This window comes from Thunnus maccoyii, chromosome 2 (assembly GCF_910596095.1).
Source record: "Thunnus maccoyii chromosome 2, fThuMac1.1, whole genome shotgun sequence".
Lineage (NCBI taxonomy): Eukaryota > Metazoa > Chordata > Actinopteri > Scombriformes > Scombridae > Thunnus > Thunnus maccoyii.
In genome coordinates, this window is record NC_056534.1 from 21,842,418 (window position 1) to 21,863,630 (window position 21,213).

Genomic DNA, 21,213 nt, shown 5'->3' on the forward strand with positions numbered 1-21,213 from the left:
GCCTTACTGCTCATCAGTTTCACTGTTAAACTATTACAAGACAAAAGGATGAGGTTTCTGACCTTGCCATGGATACTCACTTAAAAAAAAAACAATCCCACTTTCTGTACTGCAGGTACCAAGCAAAATAACAAGGAAAGTTAGTGCTCCATCCATCTATACTAAACAAGCTGTTCTTTCAATGTCAGAAAAATCCAGATCAACATCCACATGTCGAGTACCTTTTTTACATATGGAAATTTAACCATTCTTTCAAGAGATATCTGCACTGAATAAATGCACTCATTATGAAGTCATTTCTGTCTGTAATTAAATCCTTAAAGTTGATACTATCCGTATTTTTATAACAACAATTTATTAATGGTGAAGACCAAAAGAGAGCTAAAAGCTGAGTGAATATTGTTCTGACATTCATCAGGTAGACAAAACACAAGTCCAAATGAATTCTAATGTTCGCAAAACTTAAAAGGTATTATTTCTATTATTATTGTTATTATTATTATTATTATTACATGTCAGTGTTGTGTTTACAGTTTGTTTGTGACCAAAAAGTCAATTAATGCCAGTTAATGAAAGTTTTTCTTTTAAAATGTGAAAAAATCTGCCAGCACAGTAAGAACTGTTTCCAGCGCAATTAATCTATATTTTCTAAAATCTAACTTTATTTTTCTAAATTTCACTGCAGCGAGCTAGATTGTGACTCTTTTCTAGAAATATTTTCAATAGACTGAAATACTAAAATAAAAAAAGAAAAGAAGCTTTTTAGGAGTGGTTATAGACAGAAATGTCCCGCTAAGATGGAGCTTTTTGCAGCCTTGGAAACTGATACAGCCTATTGGGGGAACCCCAGGTAATAAAAAGGAGATGAGGATAGCATTTCCCACCCTGATGGCCAACCTTGACTGATTTTAAAGGACATTTCTGCTTTTTACAACCTTTATGTCATTTTCACTAGTGGCACCATCATGGTTCCGGTTTTATTGGGCAACAATGATAACCAACAAATAATTAGCAGCAACACTTCTCTCTAATCTTATTCCAGCAGCACCCATGAAGAGAAGAGATCTTAATATATCTGTCATGGATTCTATCGTGTTCTATTATTGATGAGGAGGTCACCTTCCCACCAGGTTTTTCTCTCCAGGTTTCTTGAAGGCTGTGCAGTGCTGTACTATTGTTTTGTACATTTCTCCTATCCTTGAAGTGAGTAAGTCATTGAGTAATGCCAGATTCGTCTAACTTTATCTTTTTTCAGCTACCTAAAGGTAAAAAAAAATGCTTCCTCTTAGTATTTTTGCACAGATCACATATATTTTTCAAGGAGTTGAAAAAGAGTAAAAGAGTAGCTTGAATGTGGGAGTTTAGATTCCATGTGCCATGTTTGTGCATACTGAGTAACATCTCAGTCACAGTCTCACTTTCCCTTCTTACACTTTTTTTCTATAGTGTGTGTGTGTGTGTGTGTATGTGTGAGTGTGTTTGATCCACTCACCAATATTACAGTGCTCCCCAGTCCATCCCTGGTCACACTCACACTTCCCCTCCTTACACACTCCGTTTTTGCTGCACAGCGGGTGGCAGGCCTTCTGGTCACACACAGTTCCCGTCCAGCCCTCCTCACACCGACACACACCGCCATAACAGACACCATGGCTGCCGCAGTCCACCTCACACACCTCTGTTGGAGAATAAAAAGAAATATATTCATACACATACACAATGCTAACCAGAATATCTTTTCTGCATTTGTTGGTTTAACAATATCTATACTGTGCTAAAATACGGTTTTCATGCAATTGTGGATTACACAATGTGGACAAGACCTTGAGACCTGTAAAAACTTAACTAAGAGGTTCCTGATTTGATCACTATAATCCAGAGACAGTGAGTCAAGGTGTGAATCAAATATGTGTCTCTGGTTTTTTAAAGTACAAGTATCTCAGTCTTATTTTTATTCAGATTGCTTATAGGACCATAAGATTGTCAGAAGACAGAGAAATGTACAGCTGGGTATCATCCGCATACAAATGATTGGATACTGTCAGCAAATTAAAAAGTAAAAGTCCCTGGGAAAATCTTAGCTTCAGCAGATCAGATTTAAGGCCACTGAGGGAAACATATGTCCTAATATTGAGGAAGGAGGAAAACCAGTTAATAACAGGACCTGTTAGAACAACTGACTCTTGAAGTCTCTTGATTAAAATATCATGATCCACAACTCCACACTAAAACCTGACTGGAACACATCATGAACACTGTGGGTGAAAAGGCAGTTATCCAATTGTTTATGTACAACTGTTTGTAGTATTTTGCTGGGGAAGGGGAGGTAGCCTGTTGTCAAGCAGAACACAATCATCTAAAACCATGACAGGACGACAGTTGTAGCCACAAACTTTTTTATCACCTCACAGTAACCCAGTTTCCACCATGAGTTCCAGGTACTTTGGAACCAGAGGAATTAATCTCAGGAACTAAACTTCTAAAATCGATACTAGAGTACTTCAGTGTTTTATGAACAAAGCGGTACACAAGTTGAAGTAGCTGCGCTGGCTGTGTTTGACCAATCAGCGACGGTCATCCCTGCAAGCCCAACCTCCAATGTTCCTATACTTTTGGAGAGTAACACCCCCTCCAATCAAACTTAGAAGCTTGAGCTACCCACATCTTCCAGAACTAGGCTCACCGTCTAAAAGTACCTTTACTGTTATTGGAAACAGAAATGAACACACTGTCAACACTGCATGGGTCTGTGTGAAACATTGATTATCAGTTATTAATTAATAGCTTTTATTAGTGGTGACAATGCAATATATTGTGTTAATCCACACAGCACTAAACTGAAGAGTTGAATAAAAAGGAGGACAGGAAAGCAGTCCTGGCTCAGGTAACACTGATTTTCTCCTAAACCATAATGACCTGTCCAGACAAGCTGATGGAAAATAAATGAAAAAAATCAATTAAGAGCAGAAACTTTTCCCACAAGTCTGTCCCTAATTCACCTGTATCTGTGTGTGTAGGTGTCCTGAACTCAACTCTGTGATCCTGCTTATCTGCATGTGTGTGTTTTAATGAGTTAAATGCAAATGTAATGTAATGTAAATGCAAGATTAAATAACTTACTTGCTAAACTATGTGAATAAGGGCCTGAAGTGCCTCAGGGTGTATACTGTGTGTGTCTGTGTGTGTGTGTGTGTTGTTGTATGTGTCTTTTTGGATGTTTATCCACAGATCCTCAGAAAAGGACAAAAACATAACTGAACAAAAGGTATGTGTATTTGTGTGTGTATTTATTTTGTCAATGTATCAGTTTGTGTGTATGTGTGTGCTTTACAAAGAGTCAGTACTTAATTGGATGTGTTTTTGATGGTTTTGACAAGGCAAAGTTCAGTGTGGCAGCACAAGGCAACACAAATAGAAGTGAGCACACACACACATCTTATGTTTGTTTTCATGTCAAGCCATCTGTTACTGATCTGCATTCCTCCTTCAGTTTTTTTTCTGTTTCACCTCTTTTTCTGCATCAGTGCTATCTCTTTAGGTCTCTCTCTCTTTATCATCCTTCTCTCACTAGACCAACAGAAAATGGGAGACTCTTTTCACTAGTAAAAAGATAACACTGGTCATTTGTTTAATACAAAAAACAACCTATGTTATTATTAGTATGTATTGTATGTGTTCTACCATGTCAAATTGTTTTGTTACGTGAAAATGCTCATGCTGCCGTCTTGACCAGGACTCCCTAGAAGTAGAGGTCCTGTATTTCAGTGGGACTTTTCTGACTAAATAAAGGATAAATAAATAAAAATTGAAAATAAAAAAAATCATGACCTATGTCTGTCAGGAGCCAAGGTGGATTATCGTGTAACATCATTATGGTGCTGCAAAACCTTTTGGGGAGGAGGTTGACATTAATTGATTGGTCAACAGGACGTGCGACTGTGACAAAGAAGACCACTGTTTGTTTCAGTAAATGTTTGTTTCCTTTAATCATAAGCATGATCTCTTCTTAAACTAAACCAAGAGGGATTCATGCCTAAACCTTACATCGTCACAATTTCTCACATGTGTCTTAAAACAACAGAGGACTGATTATGGAAAGAAAAAACTATTTCAGTATAGTTGTTTTAAGACACACTTGAAAAATAGTGAACCCATCCTTTAATCATGGCTGTGGCAGATCAGAAAACAGTCATATGAAGAATTTTTGTAATTATCATAAACATTTTAGAAAGCACTGACAAACAACATTGTCCTGGGGGGGGGCACAGAATCAGACAACACAAATATTGGTCATTTGGGAAGGCAATGACAACAACATATTCTTTTGTATAGATTGTAGGATACAGCTTTACATACAAAATAAAACAAAACAAACATGCATCCTTTGCACAATGTTGAGGTGCATCAAGCCAGCGAGAAAAAATGAGAGAAAATGTGCATGGCTCAGTTCAGATGCATACTGTCCCATTTACATCCCATGATTAAAACCTTTATACCAGATTAAAACACGTACATAAAGCAACAGTGATCCAGAAAGTGTGTCATAAAATTCAGGCTTGAAACAGGCTTAAAACAGGCTTAAAACTGGTTAAGTATCTGATGTCTGCAGACTGCTGCTCACTGCTCACTTAGTACCATCCTGCAGTCTACAGCCAAGCTACAGCTCTGTGAGGATACACTGAGACACAGCAGAGCTTTGTGCCAAAAGAGCAGAGGGTTGTCTCACTTTGATATGATATCAATCAGATTTTGTAGTCTATGTGCACACACATGTGCATCCATAGCAATGCTGAAAGAGCTCCCCTACATAACAAATCCCAACGTAATCCCTGGCTACAGTAACCCTTGCAAAACTCTTCATGATGTTGTAAACAAGTCTCCAGGTTCCCTATACTTTACATGAGTCTGTTTGCAGTTACTACAAACCAAAGCTGCAAGACATCTTGAGACCATAATAATTTTTACTTTTTAGCCTCCCTTCATTAGCTGCCTGTTAGTTTAAGAATTGATTTAGAGATATTACTGGTTTTACACAAGTCTTAATGCGGTTTAACCCAGAGTTATGTCACTGACCTAAGAGTACACTGCCCGAGAAAGCACTATCATCCTTAAAATCACTCCTGAACCTGAATTATGTTTACAGGTTCAGGCTTTGCATAATTGTCTGCTTTATTCACCTTATGTCTTATAAGTTATTTTACAAACCATGTAACGCATCTTTTATGCCTGATCCTACAGGGCTCACATCTCTATGAGTGTTATCTTAATTATATTTTGCTTTTAATTGCTTTTTTGTTTTCATTTTATGCCTATACTGCTCTTCTTTATCCTCTCCTACTGACTCTGTAAGGCATGGTGCCATGCTGCTTTTACAAACACTATAAAACATTAGTTTATTATTATTAAATATTCTGTAAGAAATGAGACAAAAACATGGAATAAAAAATTACCCACTGACAGATTGTTACATCACATCACATCACATCACATCGCAAGACACATAACACACACCTAAAGAGCAATCGGGTCCGGTCCAGTTCTGGTCGCAGGTACAGGTGCTGGTCTCAGCGTTGTGGGTGCCGTGACCTGAACATTGGTCTGGACACATGGCTTTTGCAATCTCACAGCTGGCTCCGCCCCAGCCTGGCTGACAGTGACACTCGCCATGAATACACACCCCATGGGCCGAACAGCTGGGGTCTATGCAATCCACTGGAGATAGAGATATGAAGAGAGAACGTTAAAAAATACACCAAAATGAATGACAAATCAAAGGAAAAACTGGTGTGAATGCTTGACCCCTACAGTGAGGGGATCTGGTGGTGGCTCTGCCATAAATTCTACATTTACAAAGTTGATACATTTTCAGTTTTTGTTGACATTGTCAGAAATGTGATAATTCTACTTCATGTTTATTATTGAGGTTGTAGTGGATGGTGGTGGTGTACTGGAGTGCATAATATTGAATGGTGTTCTAATATTTTGTCCACTCCATTAACATATATGTTTCTTTGTTAAAGGAGGTTTATACAAAGACCTCCATCCTGGTTTGAAGTCAGGATCTAAGTCCAAATAAGTCTTCCACAGGGTATCAGTGCAGCCATTCAATTTACTCTGATTCAAAGTTTTTACCATAAATTTATACAGAATCTTCCCTGAGGCGTCCTTCAAAGACGTACCTACAAGATCAACAGGCTCAAGTAACCCTAACCCTAACCCCTAACCCTAACCCCTAACCCTAAATTCAGGAAAACAGTCCAATGGCAGGATATGGGTCAGAACAGTTTGGCAGCAGTGCACCATCACAAAAGTCAGTTAAAATAGAGAATTCATGTCCTGTCAGCTTATGTTTCCAATATTTCACTATTGTCCAACTGTGGTCCAGCCAGCTCCAACACCTGCCCCAGAGTAGAAACTCCTGCAGTGTGAAGCAGTCTGGATAGAGTGGGTCCACCCCAGCTGGGACAATCCAAAAGCCTCACTCTTCCCCCAGGTTACTTTAGCAGAAGATATGCAACCAAACAGATTGACAATATCCACTAACACACATCAATATCTGTCTGTGTGTTAACCAGGACAATGACATCATCAGCGTACACCGACAGTTTAAAAGAGACATCACAGTCAGGAAAACAAACAGTGCTAAGATCAAGTCTCAGTTTACGGACTAGGGGCTTGATGGAGAGTAGAACATGCTGGACAGAGAGTAGCTTGGTCTGACCACCCTCTGAACATTGAAAGGAGCACTCAGACCTCCATTAGTTTTAAGAACGCTTGCAATGTCACTATACAGAACTTTCTGACTCTGCTGAGGATTTTCCAGCTTTTGTCCCTTTAGTGACTTCTGCACTACTCTGGAAAGGTTCTGAATTTTTCCTCTTTTGTGACAGTTTTTACAAATCATCATCAGACATATCTTTGTCTTCAATAAAATCCTCACACACTATCAGATCATCGTGTACTTTTTCACTTTCTTGATTATCAGTTACACTAGCTGTGTTTTCTGAACTACTCTCATGCTCAGTCTGTTTATCTTGTTCATTTTTTGACTTTCTCTCTTTGACTATGTCAGCCTGCTTGCTATCCTTTCCCTGTCTCTGATCATTGCTCTTAACTGCCACCTCACCACCAGAGCATGCGGGGGGTGGTCACTGCCTGTGGGAGCCCTGCCGAGGCTGGCCAGGGCTGCGAACAGCCCCGGTCGGCTCCTCGCCAGGAGGAGCATACAGTGCATACAGTGGCTTTATGAAAAACCTGCTGCCTGCTATGATTAAAAACAAGGTCTATGAGAGTGAACCAAAATAGTTAGGTTGAAAACCACAGAAACAAAAAAATAAATAAAAAAAATAATTGAAGAGTTTGATAATTGGACACAAGGCACAAGTAAAAAACAGCGAGATAAAATAGAAAAAGAAAAAAAAACCTTTAAATTATGTGTCTTTAATGAGATTTGTAACAATGCCATTTCATCTATTTTGCCTTTATAACACTCTTACAAAAACCTTACGGCATACCTCCAAGATGCAGACCATGATATCAGAGCAATATTTTTGATATTAACGCCTCATCGAGTGAGCTGCTTGTACTGCCAAGTCTATGCAGTTCTCCGCAGGTTTGAGCTGCTTTAAGCTCAGTGTTTGGTTTAAAAGAGCTAAAGTAAAGGAGTGGCTGGTGAAGAAAATCAAAAACCTAGCAACCCACATGTTGGACCAAACCAGAGCTAAAACACCAGTGAATATTGTTCTTTCAGCAGCATATGCAAATTGTATTTTAGGTCGTATTCTCTCCCTCTCAGTAACGCTCTAACATGTATGGCTTTGACTGTGTGCTCCTTATAGGTTCCTTGCACAGACAAATGAACATTATATTTCATCGATGATATTTTTCATGGAAAACCTACATCGCATCTTTGACATAATTTGCAGATTCAGCAGCTGTAAATGAGATTACAACACACACACACATACACTCTGCTCTGTTGTTCAGACTCTCTCACTCTCTCCTTCTGTCTCCCTCATATATACGCTCACAAAGGATTAGTGTGACCGAGGATTGAACTAATCTGAAACTAATCTGGTTACTGTCCCCTGTGACTGTATATCTATTTGCATATTTGTATGAGTGTGTATGTGTACACACAGCATGTACACGCATTTGTGACTTCATTTGTACACACTTATTGTTAATGTGAATAATCATATAGACATGAGTGTCAACCTCTGTGTGTGTCTGTGTGTGTGTGTGTGTGTGTGTGTTTGTGTGTGTGTGTGTGTCTGTGTGTGTGTCAGCCAGTGAATAGCAGATTAGTATTGATCAGTCCAGATTAAATTAGTTTAGCTTGTTGCCTATCTTAGCCAACTACCTGTCGGCAATTGGACAGTAATCATGTCTGTGTGTTTGTGTGTGTGACAGAGAGATTAGAGTAAATTAATTTACCATATTGCAGCAACACTAGTTTAATAAACTACCTGTCAGCAGCTTCACTTTAGGGTTGATTTTAGCTGATACTTACAAACAGGTCAGTGGGTTTATTAGCTTGTAAACTGTATAGAACCCATACCCGTAACAATGTACATTTTATGTACTTCACCACTGAATAGGTGACACAGATAATCATGAAGGGATAGTGAGAAAGACCGTAATATGGGGCATATTATAAAAATCTTCAGTTCTTGCCATTAGGGTATGTTCACAATTATTTCATTCAGATATGCCAGTTGTTTACAAAGTTTTACATCTACAACTACAGAAGGGTATGTTTGATCTCTGGCATAAAAAGATAAAAGCAAAGAAGTAATGTAGACTCAAGCCAAACAAAAGAACAATCAACCCTAGTGTCTTCCTTGCCATAAATACAAGCGATGGCAGGATGACATGATGGCATGATATCATGGAACCAAGATCTTCCATAATTAATCTTCCATTAAGATCAAAATTGTGCTGCAACTGTATCTAACGTATTCAAGATTTTAAGGATAGAGAAAGTGAAGGCTCAAACTAGAGTGATAAAATAGTTAGTTTGAATAGCTGCAGGCAAAATGAAAATAAAAGTGCAGTTTGGTTCAGTCTCACTAACATTGATAAAGTGTCCTGTCAGGTCCTCACAAGCAATAACATGGGTTAAAAACATGTAAACTCTGAAAGTGAAACCAATTATGAATTATTATTCAATTATAACAAATTGCATGGATATTTTTGTTTCAAAAGTAAATTTTATGGTTAGCAATAAATGTGCACTTAATCAATTATTTATGTTGACATGTACTTTGGTAGTCAAGTCTTCACCAAATTTCATCATCTCAATGATGCAAAATGATGCAGAGCAGTGCAATAGTGCCCCAGAGCAAGGTGGGACAGCTAACCTTTGTCAATAACATAATGTGCAACAAATGTACCTTTTTGTGTCTGTCCTTGGAAGAAATTAAAGGCAACTTTACCTTCCTCACAGTTATCTCCCTTATAACCAGTATTGCAGATGCAGGCGCCCATAATGCATATGCCGTGTCCTCTACAGTGGATGTCGATGCACTGGTTGGCCGGCACATCGCATTCAGTGCCTTTCCACCCACTGTAGCACTGGCAGCGGCCTCGGGAGTACTGGCCATTACCGCTGCACAGCACTGGACAGGAAGCTGGACAAGACACAAGCACGGAAGATGGATCAGTTAGAAAAACTGGTTTCACAGACTGACAATTTAGACTCTTCAAACCCCGAAGCTCCTCTTAAGATTTCAAATTTTACCTTATAGACCAAATCAAAATTTTGTTAAATTTGGGGCACATGGCACATGTGCACAAAAAGAGTAAGGAACTTTCCGGCCAAGAAACCGCTTAAAATGAGAAATAGGAGGAAAAACTGATATTTTAAAGGCTCATTATTATGGTTTTGTATTTCTCTGTAATGTAGCACAGTGTTAACAATGTTACTTATAGCATTCTTTCTCAGCCATAGAACTCAAACCATTCTCTGATATCCCCAAAAAATATATATTTAAATGAATATCATAAAAGTGCAACAATTAGTCGACTAATGGCTTGAACTAACTATTAGTCAACTATCAGTCGACTAAGAAAATCTTTGGTCGGGGGCAGCTCCAGTTAGTTGTGCTACATCAATAACTGGTAATATGTGAGAGAGAGGAAGCCCCACTCTGGCTCATCCAAACAACCACCAGATTTAAAAGCTGTGTGTTGGGAGATGGCTCTAATCCATCAAGACTGAGATCACCTATAAGTGTCACAATTTAGATTAGGGTTCAGCTTCTACAAGAGGCTAATATTGTCCTTTTATTATGCTGATCTTCTCCAGTCAGTGTGCTGTGTCTTTGTTGTAATGGATAAGATGCAGTTTAATGGATTACATGCTTTTTAGAGCTTGCCAATACTGCAGGACTGATTCTAATAGGCTAAATCCACAAAAGTGTGTATGGCTGACATTTCCTGAGATAAAAATAGTCAGTTATTAGTCAAAGATAGAAAATCTATGTTGGCTGAAAAAAAGCCACTATGGTATTAGGACTGAACCAAATCTCTCTATGTGCAGAGCTGAATGATGAAGCCAGAAGTGAGCTGCAGTTTCTCTAAAGGCCATTAAATTCTTTCTCCAAGACAACTGTACTGAAATTAGTGGCAAAATGCCCCAAACAAAAGATCTCAGTATTTAATTTCATATTTACTAATATGTCTTGATAGAGAATTCGAGAACCATAATTCCTTTAAGGCTTAAAAGGAGGTATACTTTGTCACAAGTTTACTTGATTGAGGGGTGTCTCAGCCTATCAGAGTCCAGTAAAGTGGGTGCTACTTGCTTGACCCACTTTCCTACTTGAGCTCCATCAATGGGTGACGTCACAGACATTATTTTGAAGCAGTCTATGCTGTCTATAAGTGACTGTAACACTAGCTCACCTGAGTGCATATTTATCAAACTGCTGAAAGTAACATTTTGGAGCTAATGAACAATACAATACAAGTAAAAACCCTTCATTTTTACTCCTACTCAAACTTAAGAATAAAGCAAGCAGTACCTTCAGCATAATGTTGTTTCCAGTGCGGTTAATTTCCTATTATTTCATCCCTTTTTATATATTTATACATTATAAATAGATTAGATTGTAGTTCATTCCCATTTCCTGGAGATTTAAAGAATTCACACAGATAAAATGAACTTTTTAAAAGACTGTAGTTATATATGTTATTGCAAAATAACATATCACTGAATAAATTACGATTTTAGAAAAGAATGTACAATATGACAGTTGTAGGGTCAACCCATATCTTTGATTGGCTATTCCTTTATGTGATCAATCATGTAATCACTTGAGAGTTGCACTTAAAAGTTGATTAATGTGTCTTATTGCTCACACTCAGCCAAGAACTTTTCTACTTTTAAGTCAGCACAGGCTTCAGAGTGTGCAGTCCACACTTCCTGCTGGGATAACAACCTCCCAACAATTACTGCCTCACTGTGGGTGGCAGAGTGTTTGTGTGTGTGCGTGTGTGCAACCTGTTCTCATCAAATACCGATACTTTGTCACGCCCCTCTGGTGTCTCATGCAGACGCACAATTTACCCTTTGGCGTCTGTATAGTGATGCACTGGGCTTTCAACTAATTCCAATGTAGACCCATCCGTGGTAATATTACATGCTCAGAGCAACTGGTGTGGTCTGGTTAGGTTTAGGCACAAATATCACTTGGTTAGGTTTAGGGGAAAAATTGTGTTTTAAGTTAAAATGATCACTTGAAACGTCGTCATGGCTGGAAGCGGGAAGCGAACAGTGGTCTCCTGCAGCAATGTAGCCATCCATCTAGCCCGCCTCCTCCTGAGAACGGAAATGTCACCTTATAGAGAAGTCATCGGTCTCATGGCATCTAATAATGATGGGTTTACATTGGAGTTAGTTGAAAGCCTGGTGCATCCCGTACAGACGCTAAAGGGTACCTTGTGTATCGGAATCAGACACTGAGGGGTGTGACAAAGTGTTTGACGCTCTGGGAATGAGAATGTGCTGGTGTTTGTTTGTGTGTGTGTGTGTGTGTGTGTGTGTGTGTGTGTGTGTGTGTGTGTGCGGTCTGACCTAGCCAACTTTCAGGGACACATTAATTGAAAAGACCAGTTTATCGGGGACGGCTTGTCCAACTGGGGATAAAAGCTGTGTCCCCAGTTCTTAAAAGCTGATTTGGGTCAGTGGTTAAGGTTAGGGTTAGGCAAGTAGTGGTAATGGTTATGGTTAGAGTAAGTCTCCAGGAAATTAATGTAAGTCTATGTAATGTTCCCAAAGGTGAACTAAGTAAACACGTGTATTGTGTGTGTATGTGTGTGTGGTTATGACTTAAGTCACTTTCAGGGACACACACCAGACTTAAAGGGAAACCTCTGTATTTTTCAACCTGGACCATATTTTCCCATTTTGTGTCCAAATGACTAATGGGGGCTGCAAGTAATCCTTTGAGGCAATAGCACCTCATCAATGTCTGTCCTCTGAAAGTGCTTGTTTTTGCCATGGACAGGCTCAGATTGATATTATAAGTGTCTGACAACATTATGGAAACCTTTTTTTTTACCTTTTGCTTGACCTGGTCTGTTTGTTATGTGTCTAACCAAATCTTGCTAAAGGAGAAATTGTGTTCTGAAATCTCACGAGAGTTGAGTTGTTGTTGAAATCAGCTAAATATTCAGCCATGACTTTGAAAATCTTTTAGATAAAACTAAGCTAGGGCTCAATACTGGACTGATTTCAAAAATTGTAGTCCTCATTAGTCACTTAGCCACAAAAAGATGTGAAAATAGGGTCCAGGTTGAAAAATCCTGAAGTTTCCCTTTAAGACCAGTTGATTGGGGATGGCTTGTGCAATTGGGGAAAAAAATTGTATTCCCAGTTGATAAAACACTGATTTTTGGGTCAGTGGTTAAGGTTAAGGTAAGGGTTAGGTTTAGGCAAGTGGTGGTTATGGTTAGGGTTGGGGTAAGCCTCCAGGAAATTAATGTAAGTCTATGTAGATACCCCAAAAGTGATTAAGGTGAACCTGTGTTTGTGTGTGTGTGTGTGTGTGTGTGTGTGTGTTTACCTCGAGAGCAGTCGGGCCCCAGAAATCCTGGAAAACAGTGACATATTCCTGAGAGACAATCTCCGTTTCCATGACAATTCTGAGGACACTCCATAATGGACTCTGATTTGGAGAGGGAGAGAGAGCTGGTTTAAGGGTGCGAGTTAATTGGGTAGGTTGGCAACTGTATATCTTAAGAAATAAAACACACATACATACACACTGAGAGACTGGCCCTCTGTGGTCCCCGTAGTTAGAGCCATTCAATCTAATCAACACATTCTAACATCCAATTATCCTGCTGCCTTTCTCTCGCTCACTCTCTCTATCATGAACCATTGTTGGCTCTCTGCGTACCTAACTGGCCATTTCCTGTGCACACTGGTGGGTCTAATCAAGTGGGTAATGTTGCATGGATTGTGTGTATTGCATATTGTTTTACTTTGAAGTGCACTCGGGCACACTCACAGTATCTCACCAATAATTCCAAGACATACAGTATTCACTCCTACAAACACACTGCAGGGACTCACCTATAACAATAGTATTGTAAGACACTTGTTCTGTGTTGCGTCCGTCATTGTAAAACGCCAGATGCCAGATCCCTGTGTCCAGGTATTGGATGAAGCCTGCCTCGTGCACGTTCACTGAGCGTGTGTGTCGGGCTGCTCCCCCAGACTCCTCCTCATGTCCACCAGCTAAGTGTATATGTCCAGTATCCATGTCACTGAGGGCTCGCTTGTCTTTGGAAATGAGACGACTGCCGTCCAGCAGCTCCACAAAGTCGTACTGGAAGGTGAACATTCACAAAAATGACAACATACCTTGAAGATATTTTATTACAAGACCATTTAGCTTATGATTACAAAAGTAACATTTAGAAAAAAAACAATTAAGAGTTTGCAGGGTACCATACAGTAAAAAAGTATCTTTAGATGCAGTAATGTTAGCTTGTTAGCTGAGTAGCAACTATCTGCAACTAACCACCTCTTTCTCGTAGCTTTAGTGTTGATTAGCACAGTATTTGTTATATATTTGTTGTCTCAGTGGCAAAGGCCGAAGGACAGCAATGCTGGTAAATCCAACTGTCTGTTAGAAAACTACCCAGATCTATTACATTTAGTATGAATATACATGATCTGCAGTGGAATTAGATTTTGATGACCCTCTGATCTTTTCTCTAGAACCACGGTCAACTAAAAAACACTTTAATGACTGTTTTTTCTAGGAAATTTGCTCAGGATTATCCTGATATTTTTATCACACTTTTAGCCCTAGATTGTGGGGTGTAATAGGCATGCCTTAATTAGCTAGTGTGACTTTATGGTTTAATTTGATATTAGTCTTGTTCCTACTCACATGGAAGAGTGTAATTGATTCTGTCTTGTCTTGTTATTGCTTGTGTTTGAATGACATTTGAATCTTATATGCACAAACTTAGATGACCACAGAAAGCTGTAGCATCAAATATTATTAGTAGCTCATGCTACTGTATCACACGGCTTTCTGGAAAATGCTTTACTCAGCTAAGGGTGACAAGACTGGAAATCCTCTCTAAAAGAAATAATGGCAACTTAGATAGAATAGGTTATGACAAGGACACACACACCCCTGTCTATTATCTGAAGTGCTAACATTGAGCTGTGATAGGGGTGGCATTGTATAAAGCTGCCTTTTATAGATAAGTGGATTAGTTCTTTGATAGAAGACATGATTCATCACACAGAGATGTAAGTGTAGTCATTAAATGGATAGTTTAGGTTTGTAAGAAGCTTATCTGCTTCATTATGAACAAAGAATCCATAAAGCACTTGACCTAGACACACTTGCAAAGTTGCACAAGGGACTTGGGGTTTTGACATTTTAGGAGGCAGAAGTTGTCAGCACTTTTGGTATTTGTTAAAAACAGAAAGGCCAGGCGATTCAAGAAGGTTGAGGACAGCTTTATCTTGTAAATATATATGTATAATATATGCTTATTCACCACAGACCTCTAAACATACAGTCGCCCCGGCATTGATCCCAAGATTTCATTTCAGGGACCCAGATGAAAAGCATGCCCTTGCTTCAGTTGAAGTTTGTGCTGCTTAAATCTCATCTTCAACTGTGTTTTTATTTAGCAGCAGACTGCTGTAAATAATTGTGCTGGTGGAAATCCCATTTCTCCATGGCTTCATCTTGTTTCTCTGTCTCATACTATATTTCATCTTATCTTGGTGTCTTGGCCCATGTCAGTTTTACAGCTTTACATCTACATATGCAGATATGCATCTATTGCACGCTTAAATGTTTTGACTGGGAATTCCTCTTATTCGCACACATTTGCTTCCATCTTTCTTTTCCTGTTCAGATTCTGTTGGGAGTTTCTCTTTGTAGGCTCACACAGTTTACATGTAGCGGTGCTTGGTAACTTAGGTTGGTAGATACTTGATAAAGCTTTATGAATAAATGAACTTGAACTTGTATGTGCATGCATATGCAGGTATCTGTACATCCTACCTGCGTGTGTGAGGGCGGTAGGCCTTTACGTCCATACACTCCAACAAGAGCATCTCTCTGGACAGAGATGTTGAATTTCAAGAACTGTGGTTGGTCAATATATAGCTGGGACCTCCAAAACACACCTTGGATAAAGGCGACAACAAAAAAGTAGGGGTTGAAATCAGTGATTTAAATATTTGAACACTCTCTTATTCATGTCCAGAATTTTCTCCTCTGTATCGCCTATAAAAATCAATATAGTTACTGTACTCACACATAAAAAAAAGAGATACTCCACACTCACAATATGAGGACATATTTCAATTACTGTATCATATAATTATTTTACATTAAAACTGTAGCATTTCTGTTTTAATCAAAGCTAACTGAAAGTAGTAAATTTAATTGAAATGTTTGGAAAGTTAGTGAGAATAAACTTCATCTGTAGTTTGCATTCTAGGTATCCAAATTATCCACAAAATACAGTCATTATGCACAATTCTTGCGATATGCAAATATCATTCAGTTATACTTTGTACTAAAAAAATATATAATGCATTAATTAGTATTATTATTAGTAGTTGCTTCACAGTGGTGTAGTGATATGGCATGACAGGCCTGTTTGTATGTGTGCATGTGTGTATGATTAACCTGGTGGAACATCTTGTATGGTTCGTCTCCCCACATCCACCTCTCCTGTGTCTATGGTGTTGTTCTCTAGAAGAAACATTTTACCTGTAGAGAGAAAAACACAGAGACACAACGTTCAGGAAACGTAAAGGATTCTTTTTCTTCTTTTTATCCATATAATTGTATTTCTGCAATGGCAAAAATATAATTTAACACTACGACTGGGGTGTATCAGGGTGCTGAAATCTGCAGACAAAAGATTGACCTTGGATGCAGACACTGTTTTTTCTGGTCTTGAATATGAATGATACACACAGCATCTGATCATCAAGTTACCACATGGGCTCATTTAAGTGTCATATTGAAACTTAAAATTGAAATGTCAGCCTGACCTAAAAAGTGTTGAGGTTCCTTGTCATGAATACAACTAAACTGTCATTTATGAAACATATGGACACCTGCTTTCATAAATACCATATGTCCTGGTTTATGTGTGACATTATAGGAATCTTTTGAGTTCACAGTGTGACCCCTGCACTGAGTTGCAATATGGGTTTGTAAGAGATGTTATTTCTGAACAGGGATGACAGATGACTCATAAGTCTGAACTGTAACTCTGCAACAGTCTGTTTTAGGAGAAGTTACTAACCCGAGTTTGCATGGCCACCAGTTTAATGACTCATTTAATACTTTATGTGACAAAACATCTGGTAAATATTAGGCGACTCAAACAATAAGGTTTGAGAAACGTTCTGTTTATGGTTAAATCAGAAAAACTGTTGAAAATGACACCTCACTCACAGTTACCTGAGTTGGGATTTAAACCTTTGTCATTGTAATTAAATGTAAGAAGACTTGCTTTTATTCAGTGCATGCACTATTGCGCTGGAATGGTTACATCGCTGTTTAAAGTTTGTAATTTCATAGGCCCTCCCTGTTCATAACATCACACTTTAACAGCTGAAGTCATGACATTTGGGCATTAAACCAACACTGACTCAGTGTGTGTCTGTGTGTCTGTGTGTGTGTGTGTCGTTACATTAATATGAGCTGCAACATATGACACACATCTCTAAGCGCAGCTCAAATACACACACACATCCATCGCTCTTTCTCACACAACACACTTGCACTACTGGCCTTTCTCTCTTTCACTCAATGTTACGGGTAATTAATGGTCTTGTAATAGAAGTCCTAATATTCCTAATTGACACACAAATGTCACAGCAGGAGAACAATTGGTTTTTAACATCTGCAGCAGCCAATAAGAACTAACCCTGTTCAAGAGAGTTACAACATATTTCTGCCTCTTCTTAATTCTTGATTCTTTATTTCTCTAGTGTGACCCATGAGAGCAAACTACTAAGTCTTCTTGCCCTGAGAGTCTGATTCTGAGTCCCTCTACTCACTTTTTAAAAACGTTGTTCATCTCTTGAGAAAGCTGACCTGCTTTGAGTTCATATGACACTATTTAAACTGTGAGTCTTCTAATGTTGGCAGCTCTGGAGCAGCTGAAGGTTCAGTCTCGTGAAAGCATCTTGAAAGCTTTGTCAATGAAAAGGAAACATTTAAAATTTAACTCTCCCTTTCTACACTTTTTTAAGCTTTACAACTTCCAGAAAATGTCCTGCTTTGATGTGTAGTGTCCCCCTCACTCATCTCTCTCTCACTCTCCATCCAAGTCTGTTTCTTCGTTTGTGAGGAAACAAGAGATGAGCAGAAAGTAGAAGGAAAGACAGCACGGAAGGAGGAACAAGCAAGAGACAATGAGTGAATGATGGAGACATTAAAGAGAAAAAGAGTGAAAGGTAGAGAATGACCAAAGAACAGATTTTGATGTGTGTGTGTGTGTGTGTGTGTGTGTGTGTGTGTGTGTGTGTGTGTGTGTGTGTGTGTGTGTGTGGTTTAATAAAGTCTTGATTGACAGGATGAAGTCACCTTCACATGGCCAAGCAAGACTTTATCAAGGTACAACAACAACTTTTGCCCAACATCTTTACATTTTTATCCTGCATTGATTATTATGGTTTACAATGCATTACCAATAGCTCTGCTAACCTGTTAACCTCCCCTAACAAATAAAGTAAATAATCAGTACATTCATACAGATATGTAAATATAAAAACACATCCGTAAACATGTATTCTCCAACGAATTGCTGAATGATCATTTCCCACAGACAATCAATTAATCCTACGCAAATGCATCCACAAACATATTTTTTAGCTTCTTGCAAGAAAAGGAAGATGGGAGGTTATACATAAACAACAAACCTTGACAGGTTGGTTAGGCTTAGATTAGGTCAATATTCCTTTCAATGACATTAAATGTGGTGGTATAGCTGGCATCCTCCCCATTCCATTTCAAGACATCACAGAAACATCTTCAGCTCACGTGGAGCTATCTGTATGTTTTGCCCATGTGCTCAGTTGGGTCTTTGCATTACCTTGTGCACTGGCACTGAACATAAATTGTCCTCTCCTATTAGTTGCATAATTATGCCTCATAATTGCAATAATTAGAAGACAGTGTTGTCTGCAGTGCTGCGTTATGAGGAGTGTACAACTTCAACACTACAGCTAGCACAAGGAAAGGCATTTTGAGTGACTTCTACAGCATATTTCTGTTTAAGCTGAAATATGCTGCAAACTGGAACAAACACTTTTTTTGCCACTCAGAGTGAATCTTTATCCCGTTCTGGTGTTTCAGTAGGAACTCACCATTGTCTGTGGACACCATAAAGGTGTTGGGAGTCGTATCTCTTCCTGCTCCTCCGTTTTCAAATGCCCCGTATCCATCACTCTCCTGAAGCTGCCAGTTGAGACCAAACAGGTGCATAGCTGGAGAGATGAGGGGGGGAAGAGAGAGGAGAGGGAAAGAAAACACAGCAAGAAACGGACAGGACTGTTAATACAGTGTGTAAAATGAAAAGAGAGCAAAAGTAATGCAAAGGACAAAGGAAAATTAGGTGATGAAATAGGAAAATGGTAAAAAAATGATAAAAATTTATGTCTATCTGGGTCACAGACTAACAAAAGGAGAGAGAGATGTGAATGTGTGCGTGTGTGTATATGTGTGTATACACTCAGGGCAATGCTAAGTGTACTGAGCATTAACGGCAGCGTTCGAGCTTAAGGATGTCCCGTTGTCACAACAATACGGTGTATAGGACAATTCTGAGATAGTAGAGAAAAAACGTCAAGGCAAATTTTGAAATAGGTGTTATTTGGATAAACTGACCACATATGGGAAGCTAAATGGCAGTTTAATCTTTGCCATGATGCCATTGCTGCAAGTGTTATGCTGAATTTAATGACCCATCACATTTTGTGACCTTCCCTGATATTCATCTCACTCCTCATGCCTAAACAAACCGAACCAACACTGCAGCTCACAGAATCTAATGAGTTACCAAATACAGTGTATCACCTGTTGGTGCAAATGCATTCTGGGATACCCAGTCAGCTCCCGATGTAGCAAAAAGCCTACAGTCAAAAAATGCTGAAGTGGCTGAAAAACACCGGGGATAAAGCAAGTAAGCCCCCCAAAGTAAGCCACAGTGGAGAAAGGGGAGATGTGTCGGGCTGCTGCGTCTCTCCTGAGTTTTGCTCATTTATGTAGTTTATCATTTTGCTAGCTAACTTGAAGCTGCATTTCTGGAAAGCTAGCTAGCCAACGTAAACATCTCTCTCTCTCTCTCTCTGTAAATGTACATTAGTTGTCAGATGCTGTGTTGTTATGCTGAACATCCTTACTGACATTCAGGGCACAAAATTAGCACCAGCCAAATATTGGTAAAATATTCAAGTGGCTGGTAGATTTGCTTCACTCACCAGCCAAAAACAATGGTAATCTATTGAGTGGCTGCAAGGTATACTATCCTGCAAAAATGGCGGCGCCGCCCCAGAATTCCGTGTAGCCTAATAATGACGTGAGATATAGGGAACAGGAGAACGTTAAAGAAGAAGTGCAATGTATTTCACCAATTTTCTCCAACAACAAGAGAACAGCTGCCATTATTGTTAGGCGTGATCATTATGCATGGCTGCACATTGAAAACAGCACAATAACCCAACTTTAGATAAACCATCATCACAGTGATATCTCAGTCATCATTATTAAACATCAGAAGGATGATCAATGATTCATTTTATAGCGCTCATATTGAAACAGACTTTACAAACAGGCTTCACAATTTAAATTAAAATGGAAATATTATTGATACAGGGAAATAACACCTTGAGCGTAAATAAAGAGTGATAAAAATTCATCACTTATAAATCATTTAAAAGTTTATAAATGCACCTTTGATTGACATTTTACCAGGAGGCAGTGAAGGCTATAAGAATAATAACATAAAAAAACCAACCTCAAAACAGATGTAATAACAGAGCATTTTATTTTGAAACACTGCAGTCGTTTTATGCATCTGATCTTGTTAAAAACACCTCTCCTTTAGAGGGGGGCAGCAGTAAGGATACAATGATGAGACTGATGTACAGAAGAACTCAAAACAGATTTAAACTATGAAGCTGCATCATGTTTAATATAAAATTAAGTGTTGAGAACTTCAGTGGTGAACCAGAGTGAGTCAATGAAGTGATGTGTCACTGAAACAAAGTTATTAAACTATATTTATTATGTGGAATGAAAAAAAACAACAACATCAATTTGGGACAATGGTTGATAAGTTTGGGACAGTTGACAGTAAAATTGGGGACAGTTGTGGGACACTGAGGAAAAAAAGTGAATATCGAGCCCTGGTTAACACTATGCTTTTAGAAACATGAATAACATTTACAATGCTCTCAGGCTAGGTACTCAAAATAAATGAGCAACTGCGCACACACACATGGACACACACACACACACCAGTACCCTGGGATAGATAGAGTGGAGTGTGTAAGCATCAAAGGAAGCCTCCGGCTGCTAATCTGACATAGCACAATACAACGCTCATCTCTACCACCGATGTGTTTTCTCTCCTTCTCTTTCTGTGTGTGTGAGAGTGTGTACGCACCCTTGGGCTTGTAAATCATCTGCTCACTTGCTA

The 21,213-nt window shown here is 38.9% G+C and overlaps 1 protein-coding gene across 6 annotated transcripts in view; it reads right to left on the bottom strand.

Moving 5' to 3' along the window:
* tenm3 (teneurin transmembrane protein 3) overlaps positions 1 to 21,213 on the bottom strand; it is a 369,694-nt gene that overhangs the window by 95,631 nt on the left and 252,850 nt on the right. For all 6 annotated transcript variants that reach the window (XM_042397897.1, XM_042397853.1, XM_042397889.1 and 3 more), the window contains 8 exons: positions 18,881 to 19,000; positions 16,182 to 16,265; positions 15,549 to 15,673; positions 13,583 to 13,838; positions 13,071 to 13,172; positions 9,438 to 9,632; positions 5,512 to 5,712; positions 1,493 to 1,678 (listed from right to left, as the gene is read on the bottom strand). In XM_042397897.1, the coding sequence (XP_042253831.1) occupies positions 1,493 to 1,678; positions 5,512 to 5,712; positions 9,438 to 9,632; positions 13,071 to 13,172; positions 13,583 to 13,838; positions 15,549 to 15,673; positions 16,182 to 16,265; positions 18,881 to 19,000 (1,269 nt within the window). The remainder of the gene's footprint in view (positions 1 to 1,492; positions 1,679 to 5,511; positions 5,713 to 9,437; positions 9,633 to 13,070; positions 13,173 to 13,582; positions 13,839 to 15,548; positions 15,674 to 16,181; positions 16,266 to 18,880; positions 19,001 to 21,213) is intronic.